The following is a 24,723-nucleotide window of genomic DNA, read 5'->3' as shown; positions in this document are numbered from 1 at the left end:
TCACCGACAAAGTAGAAAAGGTTTTATTTTTCTGCCTGCTGTCCCATATGGAACCAAAACACAGCACAAAAAAAGACAAGACGCATTTTTATAATTTTTACAGTAAAAAAATGAAACCAAAAACCAAGACTTTATTAAGGAAGCATAAAAAATAAAACTCTTGATACATTTCTCATAACCGTCAAACCAGCTCAAATTATACCTTGATACAATTTTTCCCGGCGCTCGGTTAAAAGGTCCATAAACTTTCAAATAAAATATATTTCAATTTTAAAATTTTCTTCAATAATTTTCTCATTTTGTTATAAATTGCCTATATGTAGTACACAGAAAGTAATGAAAATATAAAAAAGGAAAATAAAAATAATTCTTAATAAACGGTCACATTATTGTCTGGGATATTTAGGTAAGCAAATCAATTGTAAAAATAAAATGTGTAAAAAGTCGTTTTTTTTTTTCAATCTTAAAAATGAGCTAATGACATGCAGATGGTTAACTTACAAATAATGATACAAGTTCTCGTTTTCAAAGAAGCCATTTTGCTGGCGAAAACAAGATGATTGTTCCGATATTTACACACGCGGGTACTTCTGCTGACGTTGTTTACATTTTGGTTCAGCGTACAAAAGAGAATTAAAGCAAAAAATAGGCGAGCGGGGGCGGCGGCTTGAGCGGAGTCCCCCCCCGGCTCCGTGCCCTGCCCCCCCTCTTTGTTGGCGAGGCTTGGCTTTGCATCCCCCCCTCTAATCAGAAAAAAGAAAGGTCAGAGGTCAGGCTAGCATGCCTCAGGAAACCCTGTTTTCAAACCTTGAAGCGAGAAAATGGGGGAAGGGGAACACATTGGGTTTAAAAAAATAAAATCAGCAGTCAATCTGAAAAAATTGTACCTTTTTTTTTTCTTTTTCTTTTTAAACAATGAAAGTACTGTACATTAAGCCGAACATTCTCTCATTTCCTGTTTCGAAGCGGGGCTTTTGGATGAACGCACTCGGCGGTCCGGGGGCATCAAAATCAGTTTTCCCCCCCGGACGCGCGCGCGCGCGGGCGCATTTGGGCATTTTTCGAATCCCACGTGACGATCTGGTCCAACATCGAGCAAAACATTCTGCAGCTTGCTGGGATTGGAACCCAAAATGTGTGTGCGTGTGTGTGTGTGTGTGTGGAAGCCCTGGGTGATGTGATGGCCACTAGCTGCCGGAAAGTTTACAGTCCAGTCTTCCTACTTTCGTGTGGGCCCCAAAAAATGAAAAACCAGGAGGAGGAGGAGGAGGAAGAGGAAGCCCTTAACGTGACGGCGATTTGAGTTTGTCATGGCTTCTTCGCGTCTCCAGCGCATTCCCGCATACAAACGCTAGCAAAAGGGAGGCAGTTGCTGCAAACTCGCGCCAGATTCAAGATAAACAAATATCAATGACAACTAATTGAAGAGGATGATGAAGAGGCGGCGTCCTCTTTGCTAACAGAATGAGTGGAAGACCCAAAAGGAAAACATGTCGTGGCGTTTTTTGCATGGAAAGGAAACGGCATTGTGATGAACTCATTCACTGCCATTGACGACTATAAACGTCAAAAATTAATTTGAATTATTTTTATTAGTTTAACATTTTTTTTCCACTTTTGTTAACAAGAGTATGAAAACCTAGACATTGTTTTAAAAAAAGGAAAAGATTATTAAAAAATTAGGGGCCTCACGCGATTAAAATTTTTAATTGTAATTAATCGCATGACTTCAATAATTAACTCACGATTAATCACAAATTTTATATCTGTTCTAAATGTACAATATTTTTCCCCCACGTTTTCATACTCTTGTTGACAAAAATGAAAAAAAAAAAAAGTTAAACTAACTTTTTTTTACGTCTATAGCCGTCAATGGCAGTGAATGAGTTAATAATGCATTTGTGGACGATGAGTTGAAAGGAACCAGAATTGTAATGACAAATTTCATCTGTATTCTTTATTTGGTTGTTACTAACATAACTTGAGATTTTTTTTTTTACATTTTGTAGAAACTTTATTAGGATGTAGTGACGTAATGGCGGCAATGTGAAGCGCGTGTAAAGAAAGCAAGTTAAGTCTCGTTGCGTTCCTAAAGAAACAACATGCGATCGGGAGAGAATTAATCTCCCGGTTATGTTAGTAACAACCAAATAAATATAAAGTTAATTTGTCATTATAATTTAGGTTCTTTTTGAGCAGAAAAATCCATCTCAGTGGGCGCCCATTTTGTCTTGTACATGCTGTCGATTAAAAATGACATCACAAGGCCAAAGGGCTCAGCTTGGGACCGTCACATGACCAAACCAAGAAAAAAGGCGCGCTGTGATTGGTCGTTACCCGTTTCTTAAGCAACTGCGATGTCAATTTCAGTCGACGGCAAGTGGCAGTACAAGACAAAATGGCCGCCCCGAGACGGATTTGTCGGCAATATTGGTCAGAACGCTTTTTCGACGAGTGGCGACATATTGCCGATCATTTTAAAACAAGACCTCGTTGGAGCAAACATTCACGAGTGACGTCACAACATTCCCTCTCTCAGTAAAACTCTCGCAGGTTCCGAACACACAAAAAAAAACACACACAAAAAAGACTTGCCCTCTGATCAAATAACCGTTCACACAACATCAATTGCAAACACTCACAGGAAAAAATACACACACAAACAACTCCTCTCACATAACACATTTGCACACAGCAACATTCCCACTCAAACAAAACTCGCCATAACACAATCACTCTCTCTTACAGTAACATACAAACACCCTAGTAAAAAAACATCTCACATAAAAATACTCTCGCACGCCCACAACCATACTCACTCATTTACACTAAAATTCTCCTACACTCTCTCACATACAAACTCTCACTCGTTTACAGCTCTCAAACTCAAGACCACTCTCACATAAACCGTACTTTCACTTAGAAACACACATGCAAACACTCTCACAAAGCACATACACACAAATACATCCTCACAGAGTAACCACACTCCTCTCACACAATCACATTCTCTCAATAAAAAACTCCTCTCACACATCCACATGCATTTTAACTCTCGGGGTAATGCGCACGCCTCCACAGTCCGAAAGCACTTTAGGAGCCGATGCAAGTGGAACAGACAGGATGTGGGTGGACAGGGGGGGGGGGGGGTCTCGTGTGGGGGAGGGCGCGGATGGATCAGCTCCTGCCTCGGAGACTGTCGTGGGGGAGGTGAACAGGCGCACACGCACACACGCGATTTTTCGCCTGAGCTCCAAGCAGAGACAATGTGCTCACTTTTCCAGACATTTGGCATCGCTTGATGGCTACGTTGGGTCTATCAGGCCACAAGATGGAGGATTTGGGGGGTCGGGGGTCACCGAATGGGGTCAACGGCACGCAAGAGCAAAGCCAAACAACGGGATTCCTGTCAAAGGTGTCAAACTCACGTCATTTTGAGGCTTTTGAGGCTTCTTGCTCAAAACGTCGCCAGATGCCGAAACTTTTGCTTTTGTTGGTCCCAAGTGAGTTTGCAAAATAAACGGAACGACCTTTGACTTCTGATTTCAAAATGGCAGTTGCCGTTCTACTTACTTCAACTTTAGTGGATGACTTTGAATTCAAATGAGCTTTCGTTTTTTGTTTTATAAACTACGCACAGCTCCCAAATTCTAAAGCGGCGCCTTGAGATACGAGTGACTCGACTTAAGACTTTTTCAAGATCTGAGCATCGTGTAAACGGATGACGCGACGACTGAATTCATAAATATTCTTCAAAAAAGAAGCTCCAAGTTGAACACGTTGAGAGATAACAATTTTCAGGGGTGTATGTTCTTTATCCCCTGCAAAGAACCTATTCCTACCATATGTACATTTGCATGTCCGACCAGTGTTTTGCGTTAGGAGCGTTGTCCAGGAACAAATTGACGTCGTATCTCAAGGCACCGCTGAACCAATATTGCAATTAGGAGCGCTTATTTAACGGAAAAAATGGCGAAACAGCAAAACTTTTTTTTTCTTCTTCTTCTCCTCCATTCTGTGCTATCGGTCTTAACGCGTGGCCCGTGACAAGAATGAGTTTGACACCCCTGGATTGAGCGCGAGCGAGTAGAAAAGTGCAGGCCTCATCTGACAGCGACATGGAAAAATATTTGCCAAGTAGAAAAAGGAGTCCAAAGGAAAGACTGCGAGAAGGAAGAAGAGATGCGCGGGTTCCAAAACGAAGGCCTGAAGAGAGATAAGACACTAGTTTCGCCAGCCACACGTCGTCTCCAAATCAATCCAAAATTATTATTATTATTATTATTATTATTCGTCAGCATCATCGTCTCTAGTAATGCTTCATTTATTATTGTTGTTGTTGTTATTATTATTATGACGGTCCACTTGTTGTTGAAGGGAATCCACGTGACCCTTCGCCTCGCTTCCCGCCGGCTGGCCCGGCTTCGCTCCCGCCGCCATTACGAGAAGATGCGTATGCACTGCGTGGTGGGCGTGTGGCACACGGGGCACTCGGGTTCGGCCGACTGGCAGATCTGCCCGGCGCACTCCATGCAGAAGAGGTTGTGGCCGCACGGCACCAGCGCGGCCGTCACCTCGCTCTCAAAGCACACGAAGCAGTCCCTGTTGACGCCGGCGGGCCCCGCGCCCGCCAGGCCCGCCGCGCCGGGGCCCGGCCCGCCTTTCAGCCGACTCAGCATCCCGGAGCTGAGGCCCACGCCGCCCTCCGAGTCGGTGGGCGAGCCGCCGGGCAGCGAGGACGCCGAGCACGAGGAGTAACCCGTGGACGAGCCGCCCGAGCTGGAGCTGGAGCCGCCCGAGAAGGAGCCGGCGCCGGCGCCGCCTGCCGCGCTGCCCGACTGCAGCCAGGAGAGCGTGCTGAGGGGGTCGCTCTGGGCGCGGCGGGCCAGCGGGTGCTCCAGGGGGCCGGCGCCGGCGTCCTGGGGCAGCGTCGGCGACAAGCGCGGGGTGATGGCGCCGCCGCTCAGGCCGCTGCTGTTGCGGCGGAGCGGCGGCTGCGGGTGCGAGTGCGAGTGCGAGTGCGAGGGGCCGCCCGACTTGTTGGCAAAGGGGGCCCAGATGTTGGAAGCGCTGAATTCGAAGGCCAGTTCCTCCGAGGAAGGGAGCGGCGTGGAGTCGCCGCCGAAAGTGAAGCCGCCGCCGGCGCTGCTGGAACCCGTGCTGAAGGGGCTGGTGGGGCTGGCGCCCTCGTTGCCCTTGCGTCCTCCGCCGTAGCCTTCGGAAGTCATCCCGCCATTGTGCGCGTGATAGGCCACCGAGGAGGACATCTTGCGGTTGACCGACATCTGGATGGCGGCGGGCGGCGGCGAGGGCGGAGGGGGCGGGGCCGCGGAATGGTGGTTGCTGGCCCGGGACCACAGGGACGCCCCCAGGCCGGCGCCCAGGGCGCCCAAGCCTTCCAGGCTGACGTCCGTGCCGTTGGTGTGGAAGTCGTTGTCTCCCTGCAGGTCGACGAAGGTTCCGGTCCTCAGCGTGATGTGGGTCTCGATCTCCTCCCGGGCCCGGTCCACGTTCTCGGGCATGCCGGTCACCTCGAACACGGGGTCCTTCTCTCGACTGGGCGTCACGATGTAGGTGTGGGTCTGCTGCTGGATGCGCTTGATGGTGGCGCCCTTCGGACCCACAACCAGACCCACCACTCTGTAGGGCACACGCACCTGCGACACAAACACAAGCAAGAAAGTCAGTGCTTCTCAATTATTTGCTTTTAACGCCCCCCCCCCCCCCCCCCCCCCCCCGGCACAACAATTTTTGGGAAGGGCCCCCAAATCTCCACCACGACTACAAATTGTATCATTTGTCTACGAAATTGTTTTAAACGCGCCAATGCAGAACATTTCGGCTAGACCAAATAAAATACATCAATCAGATGATGAAACCGCCACTGCCACCTACTGTCGTGGATGTGCAATTACAATTTATTCTAGTACCAAGAGAGGAAAAAAATGTTCACTATGTGCCAAGCTTCTTTCTGTCTTTCTGTAAAACGAGTCGAGTTCACTCAAAATTTTCAGCTGCTTGTCTTACGAACAATTAGTGCAGAAATTATTGAAACCCCGAAAAGTTGGACGCGTTAATTCAAAAGTTTAAAGAAGGTCACATTAAGTTGACTTAATTTAAGGTCTTTGTGAAGCGTGTATATAAAATGATGGGGCTCAACAGATAATCGATTTTTTTTTTGGTGGCTGATGTCAATTCTGATATTTGGCAGAATAATATTCAGATCATTGATTCATCAGCCTGATTTTTATATATTCAATCAAATAACTTTTGACATGAATGACAATCAGAATATTTGACTGTTTTACGTCACGCTTCACTGTATATTTATCCAAATTTATAAACCGAGTGAAAAATTGACAAGAATTAGCCAAATTTACTAATTTGGGGGTGATGGGAACGTTTGAACGTCATTACTTTTGTTTTATGTCACGTATCGACGTAAACAATCAGCCATTTTGAAATAGCTAATACGGGCTTAATTACTGTCCAACAGATCGGGACCAATAAAACACAGACAACATTTTACAGTAATTTAAAGCAAATAAAATCAAAATTAAAAAAATTGATTGTTTTTACTGGAACGTTTGCCCTAAACTACTTTTTGCTGTAAAAACGTCGACTCTTGATCAAATTACATACAAAAATACCTTCCACAATTTGGGGGCAACAAACTCCAAGGCTCTTTTTGCCTTGAGCTTTAAATTAGAATTTTTAGAAGGCAGTCAAGCAGTACCTGAATGGTTGTTTGTCCAGGGAGGTGCGGTGGTCCAGGAAGTGAGCCCCCTCCTCCTCCTCCTCCTCCTCCTCCGCCGCCGCCTCCTCCGCCGCCTCCTCCTCCTCCTCCTCCGGACCCTCCCGCTTTGCAACGGGACGCTCGTATCATAGAGAAATGCTCGGCCGCGGAGACGATCTCCCGCTTGGCCATTTCTACGTCCTCCCTGCGACCCGTCACGATGAAGACGGGCTCCTCGCCGCGGACGGGCGTCTTGATGTACGTGTTGGTCTTGGCGCGCAACGCTTTGATCTTACAACCTGGATGAAAGAGAAGAAAAAATAATCTGAAACACGCCAGGTTTAAGAGTACAACTCTGAAGAAAACTTAGTTATCCTGTTTGTGAAGTGCACAGACGCTGCAGATGCAAGGATGGCCACTAGGGGGAGTGCAAGATGATAAAATGATTGATATGCAGTGACGACAACTTCAGTCTTTTTGATGAAAAGAACAAGCACTGACTACATTTACTCTCTTTTTCCACTTCATTCGCGTGGTGGTAAAAAAAATAAAAAAATAAAAAAAATAAAAATAAAAAGCAACAGTTTAGAACTTGAAAACCTGTTAGTTGACACGCTAAATAAGTCAAGGTTTTTAATACACTTCTCAGATGAGCAAGAATGTCAAATGACCCAACAGACATAGACTGGTCTGGTCCACCATTTTCATTTCCATGTCTGGCCTGCTATAGCCAATGTGGGTCACGGAGCATGTGACTCGTAAAAAAAAAAAAGAAGAAAAAAAAAGTCCCGACCCTGTATGCATTAAAATAACGAAGACACTCAGCCTTAGTGTGGAAAGTGATCCGATAAAAGAACGGCAGCAAAACAATTGAGCAGTTCAAGAAGATAACTCAATTCCGATTCGAGAAGTATTTATACATATTTGTATGACAGATCGCACCTGATTAGGTGGCTGCAGTACTCGATGTCTTTCAAATCCAGGTTAAGTCTAGTAAAACGAATGTCTTGCCAGTAACAGTTTTCCACGGGTGCCAGTTTTGGCTTGTAGTATGCAATAACCCTTACTTGCAAAATACTGTGCTACAGTATTAATAAAACACTACCGTTGTCTTAGTCATTCTGCGTGTGCACTGAATTGTCTTCCTCTTAAGGACAAGCGTACTAGTGAATGAAACTGAAAGTGAATATCAAGGACAGGAGTCACCAACCTGGTGCTCAGGCAACCCTCAAGAAGCACATGGTTAGCCCGCAGACGTGTTCCAAAAATAGCAAACCAGTATATTGGGATTTTCTGGAAATGTGTAAATACGGAAGTGTATTGCATTCACTAAAGAAAAAAAGTCCAGAGTTTGGAGAAATATTTTCGGGGCTTTGTTTCTTCCAATATTTCTTTTTTTTTTCCTGCTTAGTATTTTTTCAGTTATTGGAATATTTAATTTTAGTTTTATATAAAAAAAAAAAAGTATTCAATAAACAGATTTTTTTTCTGAAAAACGGGGGGAAATCCCCCAAAAAAGGGAATAAACTTTGAAAAACATGAAAAATAATTCTGAAAAACAGGAAAAAAACATTTTTAAAAAACAGAAAATATTCAGAACAACTGGGGGGAAACCCATTTAAATAATTTTTTAATAATTTGAAAAACAAACTAAAAAAATTCACAAAAACAAAAAATTGCCACTCGAAAACTTTTGTTTGTTTTTTCAAGTGAATGCAACATGCTTCTGTGTATAAAGCATCATTTGAAAATGTAACTAGAATAATTTAATTTAAATTATTGTATTAGTATTTTATCTGTCACCTAATTGTGAACATAATATAAATAAACGTCACGAATTATTAATAACTAGGGCTGTCACTAACAAATATTTCATTCTCTTATTGATTAGTCAGGTAATTGTCCCGCTCCCTTTTCGAGACGATATTTTTTTCAGCCATTAATAAGAGTATCACAAACTGGTAGTCCTCCAAACTAATCAGTATCTTCAAAGTAGCTCTCAGCTTCAAAGATGTATTAGGATATTGAATACATGCTCAAATAAATGGCTTTCCATATAGAATACCTAAACACATACTTAAATGTTAATTTGTATTTCGAATAACCATTTAAAGGGGTATGTTCCAAATGAAGCCTCCTGCCAAACAAATTCCGTGCGCTGTGGCCTCCGGTGCACTGTGCCTTTAAACGATGACGCGTCATCCGGGCGACCAATAGGAGGCGCGGAGTGTGATGTCATTGTGGGAAGCAGAAAGCATGGCTTTTTCAAACAAAGAGAACAATGCTGGAAACGCCGCCGCGGCCGCAGCAAGCTACTCGGCGGCTAAAAAAAAAGCGCCAGCCGCCGTCGAGTGAGCGCGACGGGGACAAAAAGAAGGCGACGAATTGCGTCGGAAGGCGGGCAAACGCGGCGTCGAGCGGCGTCGGCGTACGGACGGGGCGAGCTGAAGCCTTTTTGGGTGCAGGGCGTAAACACCGCCCAAGTCCCGTGTTTGTGCGGCCGTCTGCTCCGTTTCCAGCGCCGCCAAAAATAAAAAGGCACAATCGCGCCGTTTAAAAGCGCACACAAAAAGCGACGGCTGACGCTCGCGTTTCACCAGAGTCCCCTTTTTCTCGGTTTATGATGCATTCAAAGCTCATTGAGCGCCATTTCCTTTGTTTGGTGCAGGCTGCAAGACATGTCCAGACTGCTTTGTCTGACCCCGTCCCGTCCCACCCCTCCCCCTCCCCCTCCGCTACCTGTCAAACTATTGTCCAAAAACCGTGTGAAAAGCACGCACTTCGTGTCGCAAATATGACAGTTATAATAAAATAAAAAGCAGTAGTGACCGAGCCAGTTTGTGTTTACACACACAGCACGCCGAGTGTGGAAACTAAAGTTGTCGGGGGGGGGACCGAGCACCCAAACAAAGAACCGCCGGGCTCCCCCTCCGCCAAACAAGCCCGCTCATCGGCTCACCTTGCCTCCCCACGATCTCCGCCACATGCTCGGAGCTCGGCACCGGCACGCACTCGGTCATGTTGACGCTCCTCTTTCGGTTGCAGAGGACCACGGCGCTTTGTTCCCCGTGGAGCATCGGGTGCGAGCCGCCGCCGCCGCCGCCGGTCATGTGGTAGCCGCCCGAGCCGTAGTACTCCGGGGACGGGGAGCAGGAGTCGGGCGAGTCCCGGGACATTTGGAGGTCCGCGTAGCCCTCCGAGCCGGGGGCCTGGGTCCCGTCCAGGGTGTCGACCAGCCCGCCGCCGCCGCCGCCGTCCACCTTGTCCAGGGCCATGAGTGACAGCTGGTCCAGGGCGAAGCGGAGAACCTCCTGGTGGTCCTCGTCCCGGGACTCTTGGTCCGTTTCTCGGGCCAGGCCGACCCCGTTGTGCTGGCTGCTGATCACCACGTCGTGGTCCATAATGTCGGGGTGGAATAAAGGGCTTGGCATAGTCACCCTCCGTGGATATCACATCAGATCACGGATGCTTGTTTGTCGGGAGTGAGCTCGCCCCACTTCTGAAAGGATAGGAAAAAAAAAATTGAAATCAATCAATCAAAGCCGGGGATGTTATGTTTCGGGGTGGGTGTCATCTTTTTTGGACGCTTTGCTTTGTCTTGTTTTGACTGACAACTCCGAGCATCCAGCTTTGTCGGGATAAAGGAACAGAGTGCTCCCTTGAAACAACATGCAATGCGTGTTCTGTCACCCACGCAAACAACAGCAAACGATACGTGTCGCCAGTCACTTTCATATCTTTTTTTTTTTTTAAATCAAAAAGGCGACGAAGTGTCACAAGTGCTGTTGTTAGCTCCGGCTAGCCAGTTAGCAGGCTAGCTCCTCCACACTCAGTCACGTTGCCGACCCCTTTGTTTGGGAGCTAAGCTAGCTCCGCTGTGGAACTCCTTTTTTAAAAACACACACGCGCGCGCGCTCACACTCGTCCGCAAACGTGCCCAAAGCGTCCCAAACTTACTTTTGTCCTCACTTTGTCGCCTCGCTCGCCCCCCGCTTTGCCGTCGCCTTGTTCCTCCAGGAACAGATGAGAAAAGTAAGCCGGGAACAAGGAGAGGAGGAGGAAGAAGGAGGGAGGGAGGAGCAGCCTTCCTTTGAGCTAGCACGTTAGCCGCCTAGCACGCTAAACAGGAGGGGGGGGGGGGGGTGGCGTTAAAACAAGAGTTGTCCAAAAAAAAAAAAAAAAAAAACGTTAAAAAGACGCCCGCCGATGTCTCTGTGCGAATATTCCTGAGAGTGTCTTCATGGTCGGGAAACCGCTGGCCCCGTAACCGAGCGTGACTTGGCGGTGGTGGTGGTGGTGGTGGTGGTGGGGGGGACAACAAAGTGGGATTCGGCGCTCCGTGACCCCGTTCGCTCTCTCCCGCACAGCCCGCTCGAGTGTGTCTCTCCGCCGCCTTTGTCTCGCCAGGCGCACGCCGCTCGCTCGCTCCGACGGCACTGACGTCAGCCGCGACACAACAATGGGTTCAAAGGCCACATGCGGCGATGGGGAGAAAGAAGAGCGTCCACGCAAAAAGCCACGGCTGCTGTCATTGCCGTGGTGTCCGTCAGTCCGTCCGTCGGGCGGGACCGGCATGCCTTTATTTATTCGTTTAAAAAAAACAAGCAAACGTTTTTTGTATGATCGTTCAAAGCCAGCGTTGAATTATGTTGTCTGCTTTAGCGGTTATTGGATATCATTGAAATGCAGCGTAATGTGTCATGTTCGCTTTAGTCCTCACTATTTAATGTGTGAGTAGATCTTGTGTCTTATATTTGCTCACTCACTACTAGTAAAAAAAAAAGTAAAAAAAAGTGTCCCACTTAAATGCAGTTAGTTAGTAAATGTGCTACATTTAGGGTCAGTGCATTTAGTAGCAGAAAGAAAAAGTTACTGGTCGTAACTTCAAAGTCGCCCAAAATGAATGACATGAAGATTTGTATGCAAAGTCTTATGAAATATTTATTTGAAATCCTTGACATACTCGTACGCTCTTTGTCCTCACTGGTAAGACAATTCATTGCAGTAATAGAATGACAAATCGATTGTCATTATAATTAATCAACTCGTTTGACAATCAATTTCTCACTTGTTTTACGGAATTTTATGGAATTGTCCAAATCCTCAAATTTTCAGCCTCTCGCCAGTAAATAAAAGATTCTCCCATTTCTGTAGTCGTCCATGAAAGCAGACCGATTATGTTTGCGTTGAATCAAAGTAAGACATTTGCAAACATCTGCTTATATTTTGAAAAACTGATCAACATTTCCCCCCCTTTTTTTTATGACAGATGTTACGTAAGGACCAATCAAGGAACTAAATCGTTCTTGATTTACGTCAACTTGAAATTAATTGAAAAAAAATCGGATTAATCGAAAAACGAATCATCATATTAATTGTTAAAATAATCATTAGTGACAACCCAAATTTCCTTCCACTGCTGTATGACATTTCTGCGCACTAATAGGAAAACGTTGGCACATTTGTAGGCTTTGCAATAAGTGCACGCCGTTTACCATTTACTCGTGGGACAAAGCTACTAGTGTGCCTTCTGTTGCTACTAGTACTACGACAGAAGCACTACATTTTGAACCAATTTATTTCACTAGTAGTACTACTACCACAAACTAGTCATCTCGTAGGGCAACTATAATACCAGTGAAGCATAACTTACTAGTGTGCGCTACTAGTACTACTAGTGAAGTGCTAGATGTTAACTGGTAGAACTTTATATCTAGTAGAATGTTAACGAGTAAAATGTAATATTACAGGCTAGATGTTAACTGGTAGAACTTTATATCTAGTAGAATGTGAACTAGTAAAATGTAATATTACAGGCTAGATGTTAACTGGTAGAACTTTATATCTAGTAGAATGTGAACTAGTAAAATGTAATATTACAGGCTAGATGTTAACTGGTAGAACTTTATATCTAGTAGAATGTTAACTAGTAAAATGTAATATTACAGGCTAGATGTTAACTGGTAGAACTTTATATCTAGTAGAATGTTAACTAGTAAAATGTAATATTACAGGCTAGATGTTAACTGGTAGAACTTTATATCTAGTAGAATGTTAACTAGTAAAATGTAATATTACAGGCTAGATGTTAACTGGTAGAAATGTATATATATAGTAGAATGTTAACTGGTAGAATTTCATGTTACTAGTAGCACACATGTTACTAGTGAGGCAAAACTATGCACAAGTAGACATCTGTGCGCTGCTAGTGAAGTTCTTAATGTTAACTAGTAGAATGTTATGCCACTAGTAGTACTAGTACATAGTTTTGCCTCACTAGCAACATGTACAGAGTGTACGACCTTTAGTTGGATGTGAACAATTTTGAAGAAACTGGTAGGGTTCAGGATGCTACTAGTGCGCGACACGTGCCTCCAGGCTGGATGCGGTTGTTAGTCGCGCAGCATGCGTCGCCGTAGTCTGAAAATGGCACGTTACCCTCGGCCGGACATTTTCGATGACGAACATCAAATACGCTAAACGCGCACGCAAGCTTCGGCGCCAAGAAGCAAACGCCAGGCAGGAAGGCCAAGACTGAGATTCGAACCCCCCCCAAAAGCCATCATATCAAATACAGCCATGTTCCAAAAGAAGTGTTTATTTAAACAATATGGATTCATGTACAGTAGTTAAGTATCAGTGTTTCTTACAACGTCGCTCGCCATTTTATAACATGACCTAAAAGTTATTGTCAAGCGTAACAAATATTTGCGAGCCGTCCAACGAGGTCGTCTCGGACATCTTCGCGACGCTTCTTGACATCACTTGGAGTGACGGTGGGGATAAAAAAAATAAAAAATAAAAAAAAAAAGGAAGAAAAAGACAAGACGCGCGTGCTGTTCGCAAACGGACGCGCGTTTACAGTACAGTGATCATCACTTACAGTTCACATGGAGCAGGTTGGCTTCAGCTCGTTTAGCAGCCGCGACGAAAACGACACTCGATGGAAAGCGCGCGGCACCCGACGGCGCTGCTGAAACTTAAGAGCACCTTTAATTCAAACATTTAAAAAAAAAAAAAAAAAAGCTTGTCAATTTGATTTGAGTCGAAGTAGTGACAAAAGAGGAAAAAAAAATCCTCCCGATTAATTGATGACTTCAGTTGTGGTAAATGACGTCAGAAAAAATCAGTCAGCACCGGTGGAATGATGGCAGCCATTTTGTGTACCTTGGCTATAACTCCTCCTTTTCCACCCGCTCGGCCCCTCCCCCCTCCTCCTCCTCCTTCTCCGCCGCCGCCGCCTCTTGCTGCTTCTCCTCCTTTTCTTCTTCTTCTTCTTCTTCTTCTAGCGCGCCGGGCGGCTCGACCCCAGCGGCGTCCTCGACGTGAGCCAACATATCCGCCATGAGGGCCTCCTCGAGCCGCCGCCGCACGCTCTGCACGAGGTCCTCCTGCTTCCTGAAGCACATCGAGCAAAAAGGGGAATTTCATTCGCGGGGCTTTCGAGCGAGGGCGGCGCCTTCCATTGTGGGCTGCGCGACTTCACGTCGTCGTTCTAAATTGCTACAGCAAGTTTGCGCTCTAGTAGTACGAGTTTACATTACTGCGCTCATGTTGAAAAATTTAACATTTCGTGCCCCCCCCCCAAAAAAAAAAAGAAGAAGAAAAGAAAGCATCTTTTACAGTCTCGTTAATGACTTTGCTTTTATACTAACAGTATTTGACTTGTTTTTTGTTTGTTTGCAGTTAAGACTTCAACAACCTTATTTTAACCATTGCTTTCACATTTAACACATTCAAACCCCAAAAAATGTTTTTTAATACTTTGTCCTTCACTCCCAAAACAAAGGGAAGATAATAAATAAAATACATTTTGGGACATTTAAAATCGATTCTGAATCGTACTAAATGAGAATCGATTTTTTGGGCACACCCCTAATATATATATATACATATATATATATATACACACACATTTATTGTTATTTTTATTTCCATTTATATATAATATATGTATGTTTTTATTTTCACTTTTAGTTACTTATTTAGACGCCTTCCATGTGGGCTGCGCGACTTCACGTCGTCGTTCTAAATTGCTACAACAAGTTCGCCGTTTGCGCTCCGGTCGTACGAGTTTACGTTACTGGACACGGTGGAAGCGCTCATGTTGAAAAATTTAACATTTCGCGCCCCCCCCCCCCAAAAAAAAACAATCGTTAATGACTTTGCTTTTATACTAACAGTATTTGACTTGTTTTTTGTTTGTTTGCAGTTAAGACTTCAACAACGTTATTTTAACCATTGCTTTCACATTTAACACATTCAAACCCAAAAACGTTTTTTTAATACTTTGTCCTTCACTCCCAAAAACATATTTATATGTTGTTGTGTTTTTTTTTAATGCTAGAGCATACAAAAGGTTTTGATACAGCTTCTGCCATGAAGAGGTGGCTTAAAGCGAGTGTAGTGATGACAAAAAACGGCCAGCGGGTGGCAGCAGAGTATAAGAGATCAACCGGGGCAATTTTGCAAAAAGTTATTTTTTGCCAATGTTTTTCAACAGGTTTGTGAATAATGATGAAACCTATGGAGGACCAAATTTGCAAAAATTCAAAATAAATAAATGACTACAAGTGAAAATAAAAATGGATGTATATATATATATATATTAGGGGTGGGATCTTTGAATGTCTCTTCTACGTCGATTCTATTCAGATTTTTGGGTGTGCGATTCGATTCAGAATAAATTTTCGGTTAAGGACGATTTTTGATTCACAATGATTTGATTCACAATGATTTTTGCTTCAATTTATAGATGTTCAAGGAATCGTAATGATCTACTCCAGTCTGACTCGCTAATGCTAATTAGCACGCTACTCGCGGCACTTTTATCACTCAAAAGAACGGCTCCACGCTTAAAAAAATCAACTTTTATTGGAATAACTTGATCGTGACTTTTTCCTTCTACTCTCTAATGTGGCTACAACTTAACAGTGTATTAGACCGCGTGGAACCACACTGCCCCTAAGTGGCCAAATCGGGTACAACATGAACAGCGCTCCCAATAAAAGGCACACACAAACAAAGGGAAGATAATAAATAAAATCAATTTTGGGACATTTAAAATCGATTCTGAATCGTACTAAATGAGAATCGATTTTTTGGGCACGCCCCTAATATATATATATATACATATATATACATATATATACACACACACACACACATAATATATATATATATATATATACACACACATTTATTGTTATTTTTATTTCCATTTATATATAATATATGTATGTTTTTATTTTCACTTTTAGTTACTTATTTAGTCATTTATTTATTTTGAAATTTGGCAGTTTTGATCCTCCATAGAAACGTAGCTACATTCTAATGCTAATTGCAGAAAAATCTTTCTTTAGGTAAGTTCCGTGCTCGTATAGCAGTAGAAGACAATATTCTGTGGGCCTCGCAAAATCAGTCAAAATCCAGTAAAACAGCTGTCGGGAGTGAAGGGGGTTGCTTCAGTGAAAATGGCTGCTGGGAGTGAGTTATGCTTTTATGATGGCAACAGTTTGCACCTGGAGCCGATTACGTTTGTTTACATTATTTCCCTAAATTGCTGACAAAAATCTGGCAGCCCAGCGGGCCCAGCGGGCCCAGCGGTTACCACATCTGCCACTAAGTTCTGAGGTTCGAATCTCACTCCTGGCCTTCATGTGAACAGTTCCTTTCGCTCGCCTTCCCAAAAACCACCACAATGTTTTTGTTCTGTGATTGTAACAACTTGGAAAAGCAGGACTCGAAACATAAAAAAAAAAAAAAACACAATGACTATAATGAGAATAAACTTGTTTTATAAAGTGGAAGACAAGACAAGACGACTAAGTTGAGACAAGTCGGAAGTCACAAGAAGTCTTTAAGGGGCGTGGCCTAGTGAATGACATCATCAAATATGTCCCGCCGCACGCCGAGCGACGCGGCCGAGCGCAATTCGAACTGACGCACAGTGGCGAGGGGTTCGGCAACTGCTGTCATCTGATATGTAGCTGCGGCTAAAAAGTGAGCTCGGAGTCTTGTTGCCGAAATGTGCGAGAGCAGTCAATGCATTTCGTAATCATTCACACGCTCTCCTACATTTTTTCCCCAAAGTTGAAAGATGACGCCTTTGAGTTAGTAGCATGCGACGAGTTCTGCTCATTTTTCACTTTCTTTTTTGGCATTTCATGTTTTTTGTTTTTTTGCAAACTGAACTTGATTTCTTCTGTTCGTGCACACGTTATTATTTGTCGGCTTAAAAAACACTCACTGACTTAATGGGTTTTTGATTCAAGACAACAAATAACAGCACATTGAGCTTCCCCAAAACACACGAAAGGAAGTTCTGAGCGTCCTTAAAAAGCACTTGGGCTGAAATTATTCCAAAATATAACCTGCCACTCAGTTTTAGGTGTTCATCACTTAACCAGCAGAGGGCAGTCATGCACCAAAAACATGCTCAGAAGAAGACAGGAAGTTAATGAGCTCATGTAGCTAACAGCTAGCTCTACCCTCGTTTACTCGTGGAATAACGTTGAAGCATCGTCTTTAAGTGACTTTTAAGACACTATCACATGTGTAATGTCGATATAATTATGTATGTGTGAACTAAACGGCAATCGCTAGCATGTAAGCGCGCTAATGCTAATCGCGATTGCTAACCGTTTAGCATAGGCTCATTTTGTTGGTGTTTAACAATGCATATGTATAGAAGATAATAAATTAGGAGTACTTGTATCCACTCAATTCAACTTACGCTTTCTTAGAAACGTCTACGAGTGACTTTGGGCCACAATTAGCAAATTGCCAGTGTCCAACCCAACCCCCCCCCCCAACCCCCCCCCCCCCCCCCCCACTCACGCAAGCGGGCACACCCACCTAATATCTTCATCCGTCACCACAAACGCCTTGCAGAGAGGCTGGGTGGTGTTGAGCCACACGCCCGGGTTCTTCTCCACGGCCGCCGTGAGCTGGCCCGTGACGGGGGCGGGGCTTGTGTGGAGGGCGCTAGCGATGGCGGACAGCAGCGTTTTGTCGGAACTCGCAGGTCCCACACCTGCGCACGGGCAAAAAAAAAGACCAAGACGCTTGAAAAGGCGTCACTTGGCAACCGGCGGGGTCGTTGTTGTTGTTGTTTGTTTTTTTTTCAACCGCGGTCACCTTGCAGGCCTTTGGGGAGGTCCATGGTCTTCACCAGCTCGTCTGCAATGTCAAAGGCACTTAACCCGCTCAGCTTCCTCTCCCAGAACAGCTGCGAGTGAAAGCACAAACTTCTAATGGGTTTCTCTTTCACGATCAATTCCAGCTGTGGTATTTCAACGTGCGAATAAAATCACAGCTGATAAAATGACATTATGATTTTCCGTTGACGGTGAACCCCCGTTGTGAAAATCCCCAATATAATATATTTCTCGCTTTTATTTATTTTTTTTAATTGCTTTATCACTCCCACACGCTTTAAACACAAACTTCTCATTTACTGGCAAAATATGAGAAACTGTCGTCAAACTATCATAAAAAGAAAGACTGCAAATCCTACATTTAAACCATCAGTATCTGTTCCAATTTCCTTAATCAATTCGATTTCAATTCACAAGAGTTCAGTTCGATAAAAAAATAAAATAAATAATCGATTCAACTCAGTTCAATCCAATTTCGATTATTTATGGAACATCAAAAAACTCCACAAACATGAAATTCCCAATTAAATTTTGCGGAGGCAGTAATTGGTTAAATGATTTCGTCTATTAATGAAAGCGGCACATCGTGTTGTAATCACTTAAATGTAACAGAAATATTGACATCAGCAAGGATGAGATGAAAATATTTTCAACAATTGTTAACAAATTAAAAAGATTCTGAATTGTCTGAATGTGCAATAAATCAGTTATTTCATAAATGTAAGAAAAATACTTTTAAATTCACGTGGACAGAAAACAAAAAACAAAAAAACAGTCAGATAGAAAAAAAATGGGCCTTTAAAATTATATTTTATCCAAAATAATCAAATCATGGTTATCAGGCTTGAAAATAAAATCCTTTCGATTTCATTTGATTCTTTAAAACCAATATGGAAATAACAACGGCAAGCTATTTTTAGAACCGTCCCGCAGGCTAATCAATGTGGACCTTTGGGGGATCGCTGGTCCTCAAATGGACCATTTTGGTGACTCCTGCAATCCACGATCGGGTCATTTTCAACTTTGAAACAAGCGCTCCCTTCAACACACGCAGCGCAGCAACACAACAAGACTCAAATCTGAACAAACGTGCAAACGACAGCTTGATCTCGTCGAGTCAAGTCATCAAGGTTGATTTTTTTCCCCCCCACGCGAACAACAATAACATACGGAATCAATTGCACTTGAGATTTTATAGCAACAAAAGCGTCCGAATTTGACCTTGATGCCGAATCATGAAAGCGGTGCACCCGCCTCACCTGCTTCGGTTGGTCCACGGCCCGCTGCGGGTCCGTTTTCACCTTGTTGCTCGGGTGATTTGTTACTTTGGTCACCGGCTGCTTGAAGATGGAGGCCGTCTGTCGAACGGGCAGCGTTGTGTTCAAGTCTGGCTTGGCCTTTTCAAAGCACACAGATGACAAACATTTCAATACCGGGATGATAATTTTTTATTTTTTTTTAAAGTTCATATTTACACTATTTTTGCTATTAGGACCGCGACTGGTGACCAAAATGTTATTAATCAAGAAAAACTGCCCTGTATTGCATAGCAACAGAATAAGAGCATGTTAATTGGATTTATTGAGTGTAATTGCTGTTCATACTGTACTGCATTCACGTGTTTACCTTTAAGAGGCGTGGCCTGGCGAGTGACATCAGAAAGTGGAGTCGAAAAGCACCTTACGAGTGTTCTCATTATTTGTGCGCATGCTTGACGGTTGGATACGTCGCAACAAACTGCAAGCTGAAAGTGCATTGGCGATTTTGGCTCTCCTTGCCCACATGCGAGGGCATCACACTGCCTTACCACTCATTTTTTCTCCCACTTAACTCATTCACTGCCAAAAATTCAAAAAAGAAAAAGGAAAGATTATTAAAAATTTGGGGCGGCAGGCAATTACATTTTTTAAATCGTAATTAATCACATGACTTCACTAGTTAACTCACGATTAATCACAAATGTTATATTTGTTCTTAATGTACAATATTTATTTTCTAGGCTTTCATACTCTTGTTAACAAAAGTGGGGAGAAAATGTTAAATAGAAATTGTTAAAATTATTTTTGACGTTTATAGCCGTCATTGGCAGTGAATGAATTAAAAAAAGAAGAAAAAAAAGAAAAGATTATTAAAAATTAGGGCCAGGCGATTAAAATTAAGCGTAATTAATCGCATGACTTCAACACTTAACTCACAATTAATCACAAATCTGTTCTAAATGTACAACAACAAAATTCAAGGTTTTCATACTCTTGTTAACAAAAGTGAAAAAAAAAAAAAGTTAGTTAGTTCAAATACATTTTTGACGTTTATAGCCGTCAATGGCAGTGAATGAGTTACCTAAAATTCTGGCTTTGACAACTTACACTCAACATGCAGATTGTTCAACTCGACACTCTTTATTTGCTGACACCCACGTCACTTACCAAGCTAGGCCCCGCCTTTTAAAGCTACGCACATGCAAAGTCACAGATATTACAGTAGAATGTGAGGATGATGACCCAACTGGACAAAAAAATAATAATAACTGCTTTTGTCTGATTACTTGATTAATCGATGGGATAATCGGTAGGATGCTATATTATCAAATTTGATGCTAAAAATGGGGCTGAAGTTTTTTAATTTTTATTGAAATGACAGAAAAACGTCTGAGAACTTTTTGACATAAACGTAACTTCAAGTCGATGTTAACGATAACAGCGTGTGTACTCGATTAAGACATGAATACGTAACACGATGCTAAGAAATGTCTGGGCAGCGTTGTCATGCTAATTTACGAGGTCCAATCAAAAATAAAGCCTCTTCTCAGCACAGCTACGAGTTTCCTAACATGTGCAATAGACTCATTAAATTCTTCCCTGTAGTCAAACAATAACTGAGTGCGGCGATGGAGCACCTTATACATCACTATTTATAGGCACGGTCAACTTTTTCTTTTGTACAAATGTTTATCTTTCTGGGACAGGAGAAGCTAAAAGAATATCCAAGAAGTTAAGCTTATTTCCCCCCCCCCCCAATGATTTACAATAATCTATCGTAAGAGTTCAAACGAGCGCAACAATGTGAAGATAGAAATGTTTGTTCTGGCCTGCAATGACTATCAAATATCTCAAATCATTTGATTGCTCATTCACTGGCACCCACGTCACTCACCAGGCCAGGCCTGCTTTTTAAAGCCGAAAAATACCTCCACCTCACATGCACGTTTCTGCGCTAATGAAATATATTTTTTTTAGCCGATGACTCAAAAAATATTCGATATCTTCAGCCTTAGCGTGGACCACTCTGGAAGACGCCATTTTGTGTTCCAGATCATAAAATCATTGCTAAAATATGTTTTGCAAATCTGGAGGGAAGAGTCTAAATGTTCATTCTCACCCGGATTTGGTGGCCGTGCCCACTTCGCTGGACTTTGGTAAGAAGTAAATGCGCGGCACGAGACTGGCTGGCCTCCTCCGTGTGAAAGTTGTTGGCTGGGGCGCGCACGGGGTGCGGCTTTGCGAGGACACGCCTGACTGGTACACTGGGGAGGAAACGCACACATACACAAAACTTGATGATGAGAACGAAAACGACACAAGGATTTATGACTTCAGTTTTTGATCGCGAAGAGAAATATTTACTTAACACGTTGCGGAGTGGGAAACGAGTTTGATCGTTTGAGGAGGCTCGGTTATGGCCGTCGTAACCGTTGGAGCTACTACACGGTAAATATCAAACATAATAATATTTTGCAATGAAAATAAATGAATATTTTTAGACTTGTTTTTGTCAAAGTATGACGTGTTTTTTTTTCTTCACGCGCTTTATAAACAAAGTTAGTAGTAATATAATTAGGGCTGGTTTTAAAAAAAAAAAATCTAATTCGATATCGAAACTTTTAAACATGGCTACCAAATGCAAATGTTGCCGTCTGTTATTCCAAGAGGAGTCCAGCGTTTGTGCCACTTTATTTACATAGTGCTGTGGTTGTAAGCGATTTCAATTATTATTATTTTTTATTGTTTCGATCAGGTCATGTTCAATAAAACATACATGATTCAATTTTAAAATCATACTAATGCACCAAGTAAGAGCAAGAAGTTTCTATTTGCAGCATTGATACTTCTGGAGAAAGGAATATGATCTGAACCCATACCCAGCCCTAATTATGATTATTATGATTATTACTTGTACGTCTGATTGTGGCCAGTTAGAGCAGCAACATCAGGTGTGACTTTTCCCGCCTTAGCAGTGCGATGACAGGTGAGCGAAGACGTCAATCAAACACGTCCACGCCCACACAATGTTCATCAAGTCAAAGCATAGCAATGGCTGCTCATGTTGAGCATATTGACGAGGAGGAGGAGGAGGAAGAGGAGGAGGGACGAGGGGGCACGTTGCTAGGACGACAAAACCACGAACATGTTCTAGCTAACATTATCCATAACACGTGCTTATTTATTACGTGCATATAATCCCCAGTGTTGTTTTGTGCGCGTCGACATGAAACCAGCACACGAATGCATACCCATAACTCGATCATGGGGTCCCACACAAAGCGAGTTAGTGAGCTTTTTCTACGATAACTCAAGTAACAAATATCGAAGCGTATTCACAATTAAAAAAGGTGTAAAAAAAAAAAAAAGACCCTGTGAGAGTTTTGTTCCGAGCAGCCGACGTCGCTCAAGTCAAGCGTGTGTAAACAATGAAACTTAGCTAGCTAATCAAGCTAGCGCGGACGGCAGACCGCGCCAAGTACTGTACGACTAAATATTCAACAAAAAGTCATGTTATTGTGCATAACAAAGCTACAAACAAGCATTTGGTTATCTCCCAACTCTGGAGTTGGGAGAACATTCGTTAGGTTTGCAAGACGCGTGTACGCATTTCCTGCTGCACAAACTTTCATTGAAGAGGAGAAAAAAAAAAAACTCCCTCCGGTGTAAAAACATATCAAGTCCTACTCACCTTTTGCGTTCCATACTCCCAAACGTCCCCGTTCGGCGTGCAGGCCGGCTCTTCAAAAGTGGCAAATGTCAACTAGCAAGCTATGCTAACAACGCTGTCATGAATTTGCACGGTGAGATTTGTTTATCGATCACCATTCCTCAGGCAGGACCTTTCCACGCCAAGATTACTCCGCCCACCACGTCACCTCCCTCGATTGTACTGTAAATCCATCCGCGGCACTCACTTGAACTAGTGCGGAAGTGACGACGGTGAAAAGCGGAAAGGAGGGGTGCCCAAACCGAGGCCCGGGGCCCCCAGCGATCCGCGAGCTGGAGCTTGGCGGTCCGCATGTGTAAATAATTGTGTTTAAAAAAAAAATTCACGTAATGTTATGGTTTAAAAAGTTTACAGCAAGTACCACCATCATGTATTCAGTTGAAATAATTTGCACACAAAAGTGTAATCAAAATTTGACTTGAATACGTTTGAAACAAAACATAAGGACTAAACACAAATGCATCACACATCCTTTCCACTTTGTTTTTGCCAATATTACAACTTTTTTCTTAAAAAGATGCACTTCTATTCTCATAATTTTTGTCTGGAAAAAATTGCTACCCTAACATTAAAATGAGGCCCATCCAACCATTCATTTACTACTGCTTATCTGGGGTCGGGTCGCGGGGGCCAGTGATGGCAAAATGAAGCTTCATGAAGCATTTGCGATACTTTTTGACTCCTCTAGATGGTGCTCTTGGTTTAAAGATAAAGGCAAGTGCAATGAAAATGGATTACATTTGCATTGCATCTTTGAATCATGAGTGCCATCTTGAGGAGTCAAAAAGTATCGCAAGTGCTTCATGAAGCTTCATTTTCCCATCACTAGCGGGTGCAGCAGCTTTAGGAGGGAAACGCAGACTTCCCTCTCCCCAGCCACTTCAACCTGCTCCTCCGGCGGGATCCCCAAGGCGTTCCAAGGCCAGCTGAGAGACATAGTCTCTCCAGGGTAGTCCTGGGTCGTCCCCGGGGCCTCCCGCCGGTGGGACAACACCTCTCCAGGGAGGCGTCCGAACCAGATGCCCGAGCCACCTCAACTGGCTCCTCTCAACGCGGAGGAGGAGTAGCGGCTCGACCCTGAGTCCCTCCCGGATGACCGAGCACCGCATCATCTGCAAAAAGCAGAGATGCGATACTGAGGCCACCAAACCGGACCCCTCAACGCTTCAGCTGCGCCAGAAATTCTGTCTATAAAAGTTATGAACAGAATCAGTGACAAAGGGCAGCCTTGGCAGAGTCCAACCCTCACTGGAAACAAATTCGACTTACTGCCGGCAATGCGGACCAAACTCTTGACATCGGTCGGACAGGGACCGAACAGGACTTCCCGAGGGACACGGTCGAACGCCTTCTCCAAATCTACATAACACATGTAGACCGGTTGGGCTTTCCTCTCCCGAGACGGCGGACGGTGGACCAGAATTTCCTTGAAGCCGTCCGGAAGTCGTTTTCCATTTGGCCTCACCGAACTCCTCCCATGTCCGAGTTCTTGCCTCAGCAACCGCCGAAGCCGGATTCCGCTTGGCCAGCCGGCACCGGTCACCTTTCTCCGGAGTCCCACAGGGCAAAAAGGCCCGATCGGGCTACTCCTTCAGTTTGACGGCATCCCTTACACCAGCGGGTTCTATCGGCCGCCTCGACAATGGCGGCGCGGAACCTGGTCCACTCGGACGCAATGTCATTTTTTTATTTTTATTATTATTATTCCTACAGCATTTAGGGCTATATGTAGTGGTAATGTTTAATTGGGGCAAGATTTATGAGGGGGTTGGGGTTTAAAAAAGTCCCCCGAGGCCCAAAAGTTAAAGCTAAAAGAAATTTCAAGCACATTCTAAAAAA

The 24,723-nt window shown here is 43.7% G+C and overlaps 2 protein-coding genes across 2 annotated transcripts; both read right to left on the bottom strand.

Moving 5' to 3' along the window:
- LOC147180302 (RNA-binding protein MEX3B) lies at positions 1 to 11,246 on the bottom strand. Its single transcript, XM_086087775.1, has 4 exons — positions 10,694 to 11,246; positions 9,696 to 10,235; positions 6,737 to 7,035; positions 1 to 5,657 (listed from the first exon to the last, which is right to left on the bottom strand). Exons 2-4 carry the CDS (start codon positions 10,165 to 10,167, stop codon positions 4,440 to 4,442), a joined length of 1,989 nt encoding a protein of 662 aa, XP_085943901.1. The 5' UTR covers positions 10,168 to 10,235; positions 10,694 to 11,246; the 3' UTR covers positions 1 to 4,439.
- A 2,072-nt stretch (positions 11,247 to 13,318) lies between these two features.
- On the bottom strand, positions 13,319 to 23,061 carry mbd3a (methyl-CpG binding domain protein 3a). The gene is made up of 6 exons (XM_086077426.1): positions 22,846 to 23,061; positions 21,274 to 21,418; positions 19,155 to 19,292; positions 17,876 to 17,966; positions 17,594 to 17,771; positions 13,319 to 14,134 (listed from the first exon to the last, which is right to left on the bottom strand). Exons 1-6 carry the CDS (start codon positions 22,857 to 22,859, stop codon positions 13,909 to 13,911), a joined length of 792 nt encoding a protein of 263 aa, XP_085933552.1. The 5' UTR covers positions 22,860 to 23,061; the 3' UTR covers positions 13,319 to 13,908.
- Positions 23,062 to 24,723: the final 1,662 nt, after the last annotated feature.

The sequence above is a fragment of the Leptonotus elevatus genome, chromosome 1 (assembly GCF_054856555.1).
Source record: "Leptonotus elevatus isolate MCC_2025b chromosome 1, RoL_Lele_1.0, whole genome shotgun sequence".
NCBI lineage: Eukaryota > Metazoa > Chordata > Actinopteri > Syngnathiformes > Syngnathidae > Leptonotus > Leptonotus elevatus.
The sequence above is the reverse complement of the archived record's forward strand: the minus strand, read 5'-3'. Positions and strand labels throughout refer to the sequence as shown.

Excerpts from the sequence above, each read along its gene's own strand:
- mbd3a (XM_086077426.1), bottom strand. Across the intron at positions 17,772-17,875 it reads CCTCCCCAAAGGCCTGCAAG|GTGTGGGACCTGCGAGTTCC; the intron begins GTGACCGCGGTT and ends GCCCGTGCGCAG. Across the intron at positions 14,135-17,593 it reads GTGACGGATGAAGATATTAG|GAAGCAGGAGGACCTCGTGC; the intron begins GTGGGTGTGCCC and ends GATGTGCTTCAG.
- LOC147180302 (XM_086087775.1), bottom strand. The coding sequence starts at position 10,167 with ATGCCAAGCCCTTTATTCCACCCCGACATTATGGACCACGACGTGGTG. Across the intron at positions 7,036-9,695 it reads GGAGATCGTGGGGAGGCAAG|GTTGTAAGATCAAAGCGTTG; the intron begins GTGAGCCGATGA and ends TCTTTCATCCAG. Across the intron at positions 5,658-6,736 it reads CTGGACAAACAACCATTCAG|GTGCGTGTGCCCTACAGAGT; the intron begins GTACTGCTTGAC and ends TTTGTGTCGCAG.